The following is a 15,020-nucleotide window of genomic DNA, read 5'->3' on the forward strand; positions in this document are numbered from 1 at the left end:
TAGATAAAAAAACCAAAATACACCAGGAGAGGAAAATAATGAAATAAAGCTCAGGCATTATAATTCTCTTCAGTATGCCCCCCTATTTAATCGGATGTAATCTACCTGCTTGGCAGCATTCCAATCAGATAGTTTCAATTATGCTCTTGTAATGCCACTCTGTGAGGAGGGGGAAAGTGCTGAGCAGAGCACTTTGCAGGCGATTTGCAAATAACAGCAAGGGAGTCTTTTAGAGAAATGACTGAACAGGAAGCCGAAGAGTTGCTGGAGTTGACAGCTCTCTCACTCTCTGGTTTGCTGGGTTTGGCGGTGACGGCGTGTTTTGCATCCCACCACCACCACCTCCTCCTCCTCCTCCTTCCCCCCGTGACAGCAGCTGTCGGGACAGTAAAGTGCCACTAAGGGTGGCCTCCTATGGTAATACGGAGGTAATTATTTTCCACTGCAAAACCACCATCTCACAACCTAGGCAGGCAGGTTGGAGCCATGGGAGCTGAGGCTGGCATCCCGGCTCTCAGTGACACTCCCAAGTTATTGAGTTAGTAGTATGCAGTCTGGTGTGCTCGGGAGTCAGCAATTCAGCATTTGTGTAATCCGTATGTGTATTTGCCCCTGATGTCAGCGTGCTTCCGGCCTGTCTGAGCGCCGAGTGAAAGTTAATCTGGATGTTTGCAAACAAGCGACTGCGCTTGCCGTGATAAAAAAGCCAGCCAGACAGAGCTGGAGGACAGCGGTGTTCAGTAGTCTGGCAACATACGCTAAAGGTCGATAGTGTCATGTGTGACCGATGAAACAGATTGACCCACGGGGCTCTGATACCTTGTCACCCTCTATGGTCCCAGCATCTGTCTGCAATGTGTCACCCCCTGGGCCCAACATGGCTACTCAGGCTATTAACCTCCAGCACGCGAGGACACGGCAGAGTTAAGACCCCTCCGCCCGTCTCTCTGTGTCACAAATCCACTCCTTACCGGCCGGCCAGCCAGTTCGGTGCATTTTTTGGCCCCTGTGTCCTTCGCCACTTGTTACCCTCTGGTCTGGAACCCGTCAAGCCCAGGCAGGACTTAGGAAGCTGCCACTACCCTGCCCTACCTGGATGGCTGCAGGGGAGACAAAGTGGGACCTTGAATCAAACAACTGTCACTGTTAACAATGTATGTCACCATCTCCGAATGGGCCATAAAAACCAAATAAATGACGGCCATTACAGCGGAGATTGTGATTATGATAATGAGAATAATAAAGGCGATCATCATTACGATCATGATGATAATGATAATACTGTGATGATGAATTATAATGAATAAATCCCTACCCCATTTCCTAAATGGTGGGAAATGTATCACTAAGAGTGGCCTGCAGCCGTGTGACAGCCTCTGAGCTGTGTGTGTGTGTGTGTGTGTGTGTGTGTGTGTGTGTGTGTGTGTGTGTGTGTGTGTCATTTGAACAGTTTGTTCTCCAGCAACAACCTACTCCCTTTTCACGTCTGTATCTCAGTACAAGATTGTGTCTGTGTATGTGTCTTCCCAGCCAGTGTAGTGTGTTTGCCATGCTCAGAGAGCACTTCCCAGGAGACCTTGCAGTTTACATATCACATTCAAACAGCTTTTGTGCTCAATATCTGCCACTTCCACTCACTCATTTCTCATCGTCCTCTTCTCTGTGTTTCTTTATTGAGTCCCTTTCCGAGTCACCAGCACAAAATCAGCCTTTGTTTTTGTTCGTTTGAATCATTTGCAGACTGTTCCCAGCTCAAAGACCACAGCACTGGCTGTTTGTTCTTTCCCTGATGAGTGACCTCTTGTGGTCATGCAAGTAATTCCTGTCTTCTGACAGAAGCAAAGGTGGAAGTAGTACAAAGCAGTCATAGATTTGCTAATCGGGCGATGTTTAAAAACCTTCATGCTAATTGCCTCCATCCTGAGATTTTACTCTCTGAGAAAAAAATAATAATAATTACTAATTTACTTAAATAGTTTTAGTTGCTTAAACTTGACCAAACCTTAACCACAGAGATGGCAGGTTAAAAAAAACACTTGTATATGAACAATAAACAGATACACGTGTTTTGAAAGACACTGACCAATGACTTATTTGCCAAATATGATAAAGAAGATAGAATGGACTATACTGTTGACCAGTGAGAGTTTGTTCACAGAAAATCGGATAAAGAAACCACCGGAAAAACGAGGTCCTTCTAAACAGACAAGCCGCCAGCCCCCTCAGGGAAATCCATCAGCCGTGTCACAGGGAGAAACAAGTGGAATTTGTCACTGACATCAGACACGTCATTTATATAGAAATGTCAGCATAGCATTCGCATAATGATGGAAACAACAACGCTGAGGGCTTTGGGCCTCGCACTCTGATGGCTGTGTGCAAACGTCACCAATAATGTGTCTTTAGTCTAGACATGTCAGGGCTCCGTGGGATCTATATCCACGCCTTTTTGTCAGCGCCTTCAATCTTCCCTGTTGCTCAAGAGCTAAGTGCAAGAGATTAATAAGTGGATTTGTAATGCACAACCTCAGGTTTGACACTATAAGTCATCGGCTGTTTATCGCTTTGGCTTTCTTGCCGGATTGAAAAATGGCAGACGCTGCGTAAGTTAGTTAGCCAACCTGCACCCCGCCTCCCTCCTGTTTTAGCCCGCCCCTTCTTGTATTTCAGGACCTGGAGGTACAGTATACTGTAGCAGCTAATGAGCTGCTTGTGTCTTTTCTGTTTGTTTCCCTCTGGCAGACAGATGATGTGACGCAAACAGAGGGCTCTCAGCAGCTCCAGCTCCAGCACTCAGACTCTTCAGAGAAGCAGCAGCCCAAAAGGTTACATGTCTCCAACATTCCCTTCCGCTTCCGGGACCCTGACCTAAGGCAAATGTTTGGGGTGAGTAACTTGAAATAAATTTCCAATTTATTCCAAGAAAATTCCAATTTATTAATCTAGTACTGTACTTGCTAAGTTATCTCTGTTATCTGGGAGCACGGTAGCAACAGACCAACCAAGTCAGTTTTATATTAGAGGCATCCAACCTCGCCTGAAACAATGAGCAACTCAACTTATATCAGAAAAATCTATTACAATTAAGGAATCAAATATTCAAAATTCAGAGAAAGAGTGGGGCCAAATCACACAACAAAGGCCACGTGTTTAACGAGTCAGGCCATTGCTTGAATGAGCAGTTGGGAAAAGTTGGGAAAAGTAAGGAATAACCGCCCAATCAATCACAATAAGGGCTGTTGGGTGAGAAAAAAAACTGATACACCAGGCTGAAATTAGTTGAGATGTGGAACCCAGTACAGTGATGACTTGGCCGTCCATCTTTTTGTACTCTGCCTTCTCAGCTTTGGCGAAAACCGGTTGATTTAAAATCCATTTGATCAACTTGATGTGCTCATGTTGCTGGCTCTGTCACAGTGCTGATCTATTTGTCTGTGCAACGCTTCTGTCGGGCTTCTCTCCACCCTATTCCTACGGGTGATGTCAAGCAACTTCAATGTGCACGCAAAGCATTCCCGGACGGCGGCGCTGCATTTAAAAAAATGCTCTGTTTCTTATGTAAATGAATCCATTGAACGTAACACCACTATCCAGTAGATGTAGACAAAAATCTTTGTCAATCTGAAATGAAGACGGATTCCGCAACTGTATGCCCTATTTCTCGCTTAAAATGTTTACAGAAACACGTTTCAGTGAACTGTTTTTGTAAAGTATGACATTGTATTCCGTCCGAGCCGCCATGACATGGGTTTGAAATTCTCGTGCAGCCGGACCCATGTGACACAGCTGCAAGTCGGGGGCGTGGAGCATCAACCATGGATGTATGATGTTGCAACACCATGTTTCAGTCATGGCGCAAAAATGGATCATCACTGTCAGACTACTTTTTTAGCAATGTTGCTGTGTCCCCGGATGTCAGTATTTAACTTGGTGAAAATGATGGTGTTATTGACAATTGTAATGAGAGCCAAAACTATGGGAGAAAAAAAACAATTCACTTTACTTTCTTTACTTCTGTCACTAGAAGAATGCAAATATCAGTGTTTCCCAAAAGCTTAAATAGCCTTTAGACCATTACACTAAAGCTGAAAAAATTATTTCACCTGATTAGAGGTTACACACACACACACACACACACACACACAGAGAGAGCTGTCAGCTACAGACAAATGCAATCAGATTACATATCAGTATACCAGAAGCCCTCAATAGAATTTTTCTCTCCTTCTCTCTCGCTTGCCCAATTAATGAGGCAATGAATAGTTCAACAGCTCACCCTCGTGTCTCACAAAAGCCTCAATAAGAATTGAACCATACATCCCCAATTCAATAACCATTATGGATCTGAATGGAGACGACTGCCAAAAATGTACTTTAAATGTTATGCGCTAATTGGAACATTAGAACCCAGAGGCGTTAATTCTCATCGTTATGAAGACAACATCCAGCTGATGATATTAATTACTTGAGAGCCCTGGCTGTGGCTTTATAAATTGCAGACAACATGGCTGTTCTCTCTTTCTCCCTCTGATTGTTGGCTTTATTGTTCCCAGCTCTGGTGCAGGTCGTGTGGAATCCAAATCGTCTCAGTAATTAGCTCGGAGGCTTTGTGTGCCTGGCCGACGCATGAAGCTATACGATGCAAAATTGATCGCAGCCCACCCAGTCCCCCTCAATCACCCGACTCACCCACGTGTTGCCCGTGCCTTCCTGTTATATACCCTCTCCCCCTTCCCTTATTGGTTGGTTGGCATAGTAGAGGATTGTGGGATTGATTGTCTTGGGTAGAACTTGGCAAGGAGATAGCTGGTCTGCTCCACCCTCTGACATGGCCTCCACAATGGGCCTTTGTGTGATCAGCATGTGCAAAGCCTCATCGCTCTAGCTCTAATGGCTTCTTGAGCGCCACCAGCTCAATACGCCATTACTGTTGCGCATGAGTGAAACCCACAGACATGCAGGGGGAGGGAGCAGAGTGGAGGTGCTGCACAGCCCACTAAAGAAGGCCCTTAAAGCAGAGCAAAGCCCCGCCGGGAGCTCTGTCTGCTGACACACGGCGGCAGCACCAGTAGAATATTTTGGAGCCTGGCACCCTAAAAACAAGAAGGGAGGGTCTGAGATGCGCCCAGCAGGTTAAAGGTGTGGAGAAACCTGTGAGCCTTTAACGAGGCGCTGAATGAAGGGCTCATTAGGACGACCACAGCGGACCTTAATCAGTAATTAGAAACTGTGATCTCTGAGAGCTAGCGAGTGCAGGGGAAATGAAAACACTCCAAGCGCAAGAGAGCTCTGTGCAGCGCCCATGCTGCGCTGCTTGAGGGTGCCCTCGTTTGTGCGACTGGGTTCTTCAGCAGTGCTTCTCTCGCATGTAAGGGCTCTCACTGCACCCCCCCCCCACCCCCCCTCCCATCCCGCTGTCACGCTGACTGCTGTGCCTGAGCATGCTCTACACTGGCACTCTACTGTTTGAATACACAGGGCTTTTGTTGCGTAATTACAGGTTTCTTAACAGCTTAAGAGATACTGCAGCAAATGAAAGGTTTGAGGCACAGTGGCCTCTGTATTATTTGTTTGCTTCCACACTGGAAGGCTTCCAGTTTAATACCATACCAAAAAAAACATACTAAATATGTGTGTTTACATATTTTTGCTCCTTAACTGCAAATCATGTTTCCTTTACATGTTTACTGACCAATTTTTTGTATGTATGATGCACATCCATGTCTTTTTTTCTACTATTCCAGGTTTAAGTAGTTGTAAATATCAATCCAATTTCTATTTCTCCGTAATGTATTTGAAATAGAGAAGGATTCTGCAAAGTGTTACGTATTAAAGATAATGTAATGAAAGCCATATCTAAATAGAAATGAATGGATGCCTGGAATGGTAGAAAAAAAACATTCCAATGTCTTAAATGTAGCAGCACGATTTGCAAAATGGTCAGTTGTAAAATGAAAATGAAAATACATGACAAAGGGGATAAAGCATGCAAAAACTTCTGTTATGGCCCTTAAAATGGCAAAATGTGTCTGTTATGTCCCTCTTTTCATATTGATATTTAATTGTTTTTGTCGTCCTTTGATGGATTGATCTAGCTGCAGCCTCTTAGATGACGTCAGTCTCCCTTCCCATTGAAGCTATTGTTTATTGGTGCTGCTGATGCAGCTGTTTGTGTGTGTGTGATATAGGGGTGGCGGGGGATAGGAGTGCATGAGATCACGGGTGAGCAACGAGCACTCCCCAGCGCCATGTGGAAATCCACAAAGACAACTTCCTCTGAAACTAATTAATCGACGCCACAAGCCCATTACGCTCGGTTAAAACAATTAGCATCTGCACATTGCGTGGGGGAAGCATTGTCATCTCAGGCGAGGAAGGGACATCACGCTGGGATATAAATGCCTGTGTGCGTGATCAAGCCAACGCTTCCCATTCAAATCAATGGAGCTGAGCGCCATATGAGGCAGATGTGCCGATAGGATCTGTGGAATCCCTTCCAGAGCGGATGTATAGGGGAGGAGATACACCCTGCTGAAAAAGAAGAGGTTTTAAACAGCCAAGCCGTTAACTCAATGTGGTTAGGTCACCGCATAAGCCCTTTCAAGTGGGAGAAGACTTGTTTTCACTAACCCATAAACCCTCACCTCCTCAAGTCCACTACACTCACTTCAGCCAGATAAAAGCCAGCTCCTCCTAACTCCTGTTAGTGGCTCATTCAAACAATCCATCCATTTCCATTGAGCGTCGACCACATGGAAGGCCCATTTCTTCCCTGTTGTGCCAAAATGAAGGCGACGCGGACCGCTTGACAGGGTAATTACTTTTAATGAAATAATACGGCCATTGTAGACAGCAATTAAAAGTCGCTCTCACTCCACTCATTAGAGGAACTTACAGTTTACTTTCATGCCTCTGTTTTCTAATGATCCGAAGGCAGGCCTTATAAATCGAAAGGCTGGAGCATGTTAACCCTTGGGGACTGGCCCTCAGGTCCTGTTGACTGCGAGAGCACAAAAACAAAGAGAGGAGGAGAGAATAAAGAAGAGGCAGAGAAAAGCATGTGAAAGTATAGAAAGCTACATTTACAACTGATGCACCAAACTCTCCCCAAGTCAAAGCGTAGTTATCTGCTTAGGAGTTTGGAAAAACTTTCCCCAGGTGATCATATCTCACAAAATCAAACTGTAATTTAATTCGTCTTTTTCTTTTTTGTGTTAAAACAAGCGAGCAAGCAAACATCAGAAATGCTGATATGTAATCAAAGATCCAGTGATCTTATTTCATATAGTACTGAAAGAAATACAAAAGTGCATTAAAGCAGTTCTCTTTTTAAAGTGTGCCAGCCAGCTTCAAGAACTGTTTACCGAGATACCAAATGCAAATTGATCAGCATTTCCGGCAAAAGTAACATTTCCATATTGCCTTAATGGTTTTTCTTTCTCTAGTCGTCGTCCTCATGAATTCATAGTCCGTGAGGCTTTCTAACTCCATCTCTGGCCCGCTTTTCTCTCTTTCTTTTCTCTGTCTGCAGCAATTTGGAAAGATTTTAGATGTGGAGATTATCTTTAATGAGCGAGGATCCAAGGTAAGTGAACTAGAACACCAGCTGCTTCATTACCATGTACTTCTTCTGTTTCCTAATGATGGCATTAGTGTAGTGTGTACATTGGCTGAGAGTAGTGGTCCCTAAGCCTGGTCCTGGAGAGCTGCATCCACCATGCCTCTCTTTCTCTTTCTCCCTCCCTCCCTATTGTTTTTGTTGTTGCAGCTCTAACCCAAGTTGTGAATCATTAGCCCTGTCAATCAATTCATTATTGAGCTGTTTCACAATTCACTTAATCCACCAGCAGGCTGCAGGTTTCTGAAGCTTATGGAATTGAAACTGCTTGTTTAAGAAGCGGGTGTTTAAAGCCTGGGTGTTGCTCTTACATTATTCAGGTTTCCTCATTTTGTTTTTACACATACTATAATTCAGGATAAGACTAACGTTCTGTGGGACCTTCTGTAAATAAATGTAGTTTAGTTGAAAGACATTGAAGCTTAATCCTGTTTACACCTTACATGTCAAGCTTTGGACAAACAGGACACCATGTGTTTGTTGTTTGGAAGCTTTTACCCACTGAGTCAATGCCCAAATCCAAGCTAATGTAATGTGGGATTAGGAGCCAGTTAAAGGATGAACCCATGAAAAGACCAAAACCAATAGTGTGTTAGTCCGTCTCTCAGCGCTTTCCGACTTCCCACTCCGTCTGTTGTCCTCAGCCCAGACAGTGCTTAAAACTGGGTCACAGATATACAGATTTATATATTTTTATGCTAAGTACTTTCCTAAAACAGCTGGGAACTGTAGTTTTTAGTAAGCGTATTTGAACAGGACTAAATAGTGCTGTTGTTGAAGACTATTTTCAGCAGCGTATTAATCCACATTTGGTGCTCTAGTGAGCATTTCTGGCAACGGGACTTATAAATACACTACCAGTTTGTGATGGTGCATTGATGTTGTGGACAACAATGGAGCTCTGTGGTAGTCAGGGATAACATATAACAGGCTTTAACTGCACAGAAAATACTTCTTTCAGTATTTTGACTTGAATTTGATGATATTAGGAATATTCAAAAATAGACATTTAAGGTAAAAACTGAAATATTAAATGTACATTTTTACCTCTGAATATACAATTTAAGGGTAACAACGTTGGTCGTGTATGTATGCATTTCAAATATAATCTGAACTCCTAAAGCACAAATACCAACAAGCCTGCAGAAAAAGAGCCAGAGCGCTGCAGTGTTACCGTAGTATCAGTCACCTAACCACCTACCATGGACAGGTGAAGCCTGCTGTGGTGTGAACAGCCGAGTGCTACTCATCCAGCTGTTCATTTAATAGAGTGTACTAAGCTCCACAGCTTTCCATTCATAAAGGAGACAGGATCCCTGGCTGGGTGTTGAGGCATGAATACTATTGATTCCCATTCATACCTGGGAGTAGTTTGGGCTCGTATACAGGCATGCAGGGAGCTCTGGAACCACGCAACGCTGCCGCACTCAGCCCCCTCTGCCAGACAAGATTGAGCACCGGATAAACCTGCCTCCTCCGCCGTAACAAGCATTTATTGTTTGTGCCCTACAAAGCCATTACCCATGATGCCTCTCTCTCTCTCTCTTCCCCGTGTGGTATATAATGAACCTACCAGGCCATTAATAAACAATCTATTTTCTATGAAGCTCTGGCAATTTGCATTCAATATGTTTGTCTCCTTTGAAAAATGGTGGCTCCACTCTCCCCTCTTGTAAGCTAATTATTTGTGCATGATAGAAAAAAAAAGATAGAGGGGGTAACCACAGTCGGGTGAATGTCCAAAGGATTAATTTTGCCCTCAATTCCGTTTTTTTTGAATTTATTTCTTTATCTCTCTTTCCCCAAGGACAGGTCCTGTGTTATTTATGCTAGGAATAGCAGCCTGGAGATCCTCAGTATGCATACGAGATCACACAACTCGCCATCTCTCACATGTATTACATCCTCAAGCAATTATCAGGCAGCGCCGGCCATGCTCCCTCTTCCCCTGCCCATACCTCTAGAAGTATATATAGGAATGGGACTTGTTTGGCCAGCATATCTTAATGCTGCCGCTATAGAGCCCAGGTCCAGTATCCCAGTCCACATAACTCAAGGAAGTGACAAACCCCCCATGGGAGCAAGGGAGTCAGAGAGTAGGTGGGGGGGGTGGTAAAATGAGAGGTTGGGTATATTTTGGTCAGGGTTTGAAGTCAATATCCACGCTCTTCTTCATTACAGAGGATGGTATTTGTGGCAAAACCATTCACTTTTTTGCATCAATGAGTCGGTGTAAGTTTTCCTCCATTAAAAAAGTCCCACTTATTAGAGCAGTGAATTAGAAATAGTCCGAGATCAAGTTAGCATCTCTCCCCGGGAAAATTCATACACACACACACACACACTCCTTCTGCTGTTGCCCACGTCTTCAAAAGGAGACAGGGCTGTTTGAGCGGCCGCACTGCCGAAGTTGTGTAGATAATTATACGACTATTATGTCAGCTAACAGTGTTTTGCATCCACTGCATCCTGACATTCACCCATGGCAGCACTGCTGTGCTGTTTAATTGGGCAAAGCAGGCAGGTTTGTTGGTGTTGTTGTGTGAGGTCATGTCACCGTTATCCTCTCCTCCTTGGATCTCTCTGTTTGCTGTTTCCTGACGCCTCACTAACTGCCTCTAATTAATCTGGCTGCTTACAACTTGACTCTGCCGCTGCGGCTGCTCACCTACTCCTGTCTTCTCACCTCTTTCCTTTTTCTCCTCCCTTACCCTTTCTTCTTTCCTGTGTGTGTGTGTGTGTGTGTGTGTTTGTCCATCTTTTCTTCTTTTTCTCTACCGGTGGCTAACGTGGTGCTCTCAGGGCTTTGGGTTTGTAACTTTTGAAACCAGCACAGATGCTGATCGTGCACGGGAGAAACTAAATGGTACAATCGTAGAGGGACGCAAAATAGAGGTGCTTTCACTTTTTCCCTTTTCCTCATCATTTTTTACTTCCTGCCTGCTGCCTCCTAAACTTACCTATAAACCCATGCATTAGCATGTGGCTGTGTGGATGTCTGCATCTCAGAATGTATGTGCGCCTGAATGCATGCATGCATAATGGTGCATATAACTTGTGATCAGTAGAATGCAAGATCCATACATGTCAACCTGGACACGCCAGTTGTCCATCATTAGCTGACAATGGAGAATGAATGCATGCCATCATCCTCTGGGTTCCAAAATCTGAGAAGACATGCATCCCCCTTTCACCGTCGTTTAGTGTTGCCTGCTCTAATTCTGCTCTTGTTGACAACAAGCGGAGCCCCCCCTCAGTCATTCTCATCAGGTCAATAGAAGAAAATCAAAGCACTGTCTGTGTTTTTCTTTTGGAATCCATTTGTGTATCCAACCAATTACTGAATTTGGAGGATGTTATTCTTTTTATTCATACCTGTGGGTAATTGGTGCATGCTTTCCCCCTATTTTCAGTAATTTGATAATCTGTAAGAAAAATGAAATGATGAATAACTTCATGAAAGGGCAAAAAAAACTCAATCATACCAAAGTGCTACATTTACATAATTGTTTATTTCTTATTTTATGAATTTATCTTGATTCTTCTTGGTTTGCCGCATGCTTTTGGCCCATCCTGGATATGTGGCTAGTGAGTGTGAAGGTCGGTGATAACAGGCTGTGTTTTCTTGCTTTGAACAGGTCAACAATGCAACAGCACGAGTGATGACAAACAAAAAAGTGGCCAACCCTTACACGAATGGTATGTATCAGACAGATCATGAAAGATAACAATAATAACAGTTTGTTCTCATAAGGCTTGCTAATTCATATTTACTTTGCTACCGATAGCCGATCCTCCTTAACCGATTAACTGTTAACCGACAAGCATGCAACAGTTTACCTGTTCAGGATGTACGAACATAGGCTACTTTCTGTTACTTCATCACACTAGCAAATCAACTAGCAGATGTGAAAAAGATTTTTCTATTTACCAACACATTTTTTTAAATAACTCTTTTTTTTTAATGATTGTTTTCAACTGATATTAATCGGTCCAAATTCTTAATTTTAACGGTTATTTTAAAGGTTAACGGTTAAACTGTTAATTATTAACATCCCTCGTTCTCATTGTCAGTTGACTGTTGTTTTTGTTCACCAGGCTGGAAGCTGAATCCAGTGGTGGGAGCTGTCTATGGTCCTGAACTGTATGCCGGTAAGAGATGTACATAAGAGCTTCTGCAGTAAGAATTTTTCCCTCTACCTTCTACGGCATGCAGTGCATCGTACCTGAGGCCACTATCAGGTCCAGCGAATCCCAATCTGACCCCTGAATTTTTACAATCGGGCTCATCCTGAACCTACTGAACATGAAATTCCCCTCAAATCAAAGTGAATCTGAGAGCGGCCCAGATAAGCAGTAGATGATCCAAGCCTCTCTGAGTGGCTGAGGGAGCCTGAGCCATTGTTTGCCCGGTGTGCAACTGTAAAGCTGAAGAAGAAAAAAAAAATGATTTCAAGAGCAAGCGCCCCTGCAACTGTTATCAGATTGTGGAGGCTGCTGCTGTGGATGGATTTGCCAAGTGCGCCAGATTGACTTTTACAGAGCTAACCGAATAAGGGAGATTGAGTGAGCGATATTGTTGGCACCTACCCTGTCGAAGGCCGCTATTCCTTCTGGTCCCAGTAATGGAGGAATGAGATGAGCTCAGTGGGGTTTTCCCTATCTCTCTCTCTGCCTCGACATGCCAGCTTTATTGCTGTATGTTATATGAACCCTTTGCATTTTAATGAGGGGGAAATGGTACTATTTCATTTGGAAGAAGTGCTGAGCACATCGCGCCACTTTAACGGCTTTCCTTTCTGCTCATTAGACTAAAATCTGTTCATTCCCCGGACAGCTTTACGGCGAACCTCTAAATAACTGTCCATGACAGAAAGCAGTCATCTATCATTTTTATTTCATCCCCAACCCCCTCACCCCCTCCATGCCTCCTCCCCAACTCCTCCTCCTCTCCCACAACACTCCCTTGGTTTCAACATCTTCCCCTGATAATTATACACACACACAAACATACACAAATGCCTCTGTAGTTGCATGCACATGCTCAAACATAGTATGTCATGGTCAGGTGGAATTTTCCCTAGATTCAAAATGTGAACATTAAGTAAGTGTTAACTTACATAAACAATAATTTCACTGACCTATATACACACACACTATCCCCTGCACTCAGACCAAAGCATTCCAGCATACAGAAATAGATAACCTATGTAGAACACAGACACTAATACATGTCTCCCCTTTCATGTGCACTTTCTCCATTTTACACTCACGCACATACTTTCCAAATCATCTCATAAATCAGAGGGAGTGTGGTCCACCACTCCAGGCAGGGGAAGCAGGAGGGGTTGGGTGATTTATTGGCTGCTAATTTTTCAAGTCGTCTTGACATGGCACTGGAGTTTGCCAAGCCTAAACGACAACATATGCTTGCCAGCTGGAAAGATGGGAAACATAAATAAGAGATACATTTCTGAAACAAAACTGCCTTAATGAGCAGAAAAAAACCTTCTAGCTCTGAAAAGAAAAACACTGACCATGCCTTTGCCTATGATGTTCCACTCCCTACAAAAAAAGAAAACAAGAATCAGTTTGACCGAATTCATGACATATTCCAAAATCATCATAGCTACAGTTAATATACTTTTGGTGAGAGTAAAATGGGATATAAAGGCGATTAATCACTGTTTATCAGTCCTCATTTCTGTGCGGGAGATCAGTGAAATTGGGAGCAATAAATCCTGGCTCGGTGACAGCACACTTCGTCTCCATTCGTCCTGGCGCTACAGGTTTATTGTCCTCAAAACCCATTCAGGAGAATGACGGATGAGAGCCTCATGCCGGCTCCCCGCTCTTAACCTCTTCCAGGGTAGATTGGCCCCTCCTACTGATGAAGGAGGGGGGTGGGGTGTAGTTGGTAGGGTACAGGCAGGCAGCGGAAGCCCGTGTCCGTGTCCTCTGTTGCCGCCTTACATCCAAATCTCCCCCAGAAGCTTGCTACAGGAAGCAAGATGATTAGGTTCAGTACAAATGTAAGTGTGTATAGGGCCAGTGTATAATAGTCTTTATATCTTCTTATACAGTGTATTATCAAGTGTTAATTCGTGTATATGGGTAAAGAACTTGGTTATCTATCTGCATATGTATGTGTGCATGTATACATGCACAAATATGGATCTGTATAATATTTATGTGAAATAACACAACGGTTGCAGATATATTAAAACATGCAACCTTTTAATAAAAAATCTAAGTCAGGGGAAGATCTGGTTGCTATACATTTTGCGCTGTTTTGCTCATTTTACAATAATTGGCAAATTTTGCTGGATTGTTCCTTGTGTTGGATTTCAGCACCATGGACAGCTGCCACTTAGAAACCTCTTCATATGGCCTGTCCCCTCGGGCAAACAGAGAGAGACTCTCCCCTGCAGCTAATTATTAAGGAGACAGGAGATGAGTAGCTTTTCATTCAGCGGCACACATTTTCTGCTACTAAGGTGGAGTTTTGTTGAGGACTTGTGAAAATCTAGCAGCTGCGTAAATGACAGAAAAGAAAGGCTAATTGCCATCTTAATATATGTAGACAGGTCCTTTCATTGTTGGAGTGTACGTTAGGGGGATAATTAAGCTCGAGGCTCTTGATTAGATTAAGCTGTTTTTGGTCCCCAGTGCGTGGATTAAGTGCTCATTGGCCAATGTATTTGAGCAGGAAGTATTAGAGAGCTCAACCTTGTGGAAAATCAGATCTTTCTTTATGGGAGCCGGTTATGACCCCATCATTGGCACAGAGCTGGATTACCTCAGGTCCAACTGGCTCTGCAGGTATTGAGCTTCTCTCAAGTTGACACATATGACATATGAGGTGCAGCGTGACCCCGCTGCCCTCCAGCGCATAACTCATATTTTCTCCAGCCCCCCTCCCGGAAAAGGTGTTTGACTTTGGTGGCTAGACCAGGTTTGTGCTCTCATACACCGTAGCTGTTGTTGCTTTTCACAGGCTTACCAAGGTGTGACAGTGCCTTTGATTTATGGGTTATTATTGAAGCAGTGTAGCCTATCGCCAACTCATTATAAGTTTACATTCACATACATCACTGCATGCATATTGCATACAAATATCCAAAAGAGAAAGAAGGAGGCAATTGGACTTTTCTCTGGCCCAGAAATAGTAGCGATTTGTTAAGAAGAGTGCAAAAAACACACGTTGGAAACTATCAAAGAGGATTGTTTTTGCCCCTTAGCAACTGCAATCAGATGTCCACTGCTCCAAAAAAAGACTAATTCAAATGTCAAGGTCAGCATTATAAATCACTTGGGGGAAAGGAAGCACCCTGCGAGACCAGGCGGTCTATTGGTGCATGGGCAGCAAACAAAGTGCCACCTGGGTGGGTGGGTGGGTGTG

General features: G+C 43.7%; 1 protein-coding gene across 14 annotated transcripts in view; it reads left to right on the plus strand.

Annotated features, from left to right (window-relative positions):
- Positions 1 to 15,020, plus strand: part of LOC117958594 (RNA binding protein fox-1 homolog 3-like) — a 407,104-nt gene that overhangs the window by 370,420 nt on the left and 21,664 nt on the right. For 12 of the 14 annotated variants that reach the window (XM_034895077.1, XM_034895075.1, XM_034895078.1 and 9 more), the window contains 5 exons: positions 2,743 to 2,886; positions 7,532 to 7,585; positions 10,421 to 10,513; positions 11,257 to 11,317; positions 11,717 to 11,770. In XM_034895077.1, coding sequence (XP_034750968.1) covers positions 2,743 to 2,886; positions 7,532 to 7,585; positions 10,421 to 10,513; positions 11,257 to 11,317; positions 11,717 to 11,770 — 406 coding nt within the window. The remainder of the gene's footprint in view (positions 1 to 2,742; positions 2,887 to 7,531; positions 7,586 to 10,420; positions 10,514 to 11,256; positions 11,318 to 11,716; positions 11,771 to 15,020) is intronic. The other 2 variants (XM_034895084.1, XM_034895086.1) reach the window with 1 other exon arrangement.

Source organism: Etheostoma cragini, chromosome 15 (genome assembly GCF_013103735.1).
Source record: "Etheostoma cragini isolate CJK2018 chromosome 15, CSU_Ecrag_1.0, whole genome shotgun sequence".
Taxonomy (NCBI): domain Eukaryota; kingdom Metazoa; phylum Chordata; class Actinopteri; order Perciformes; family Percidae; genus Etheostoma; species Etheostoma cragini.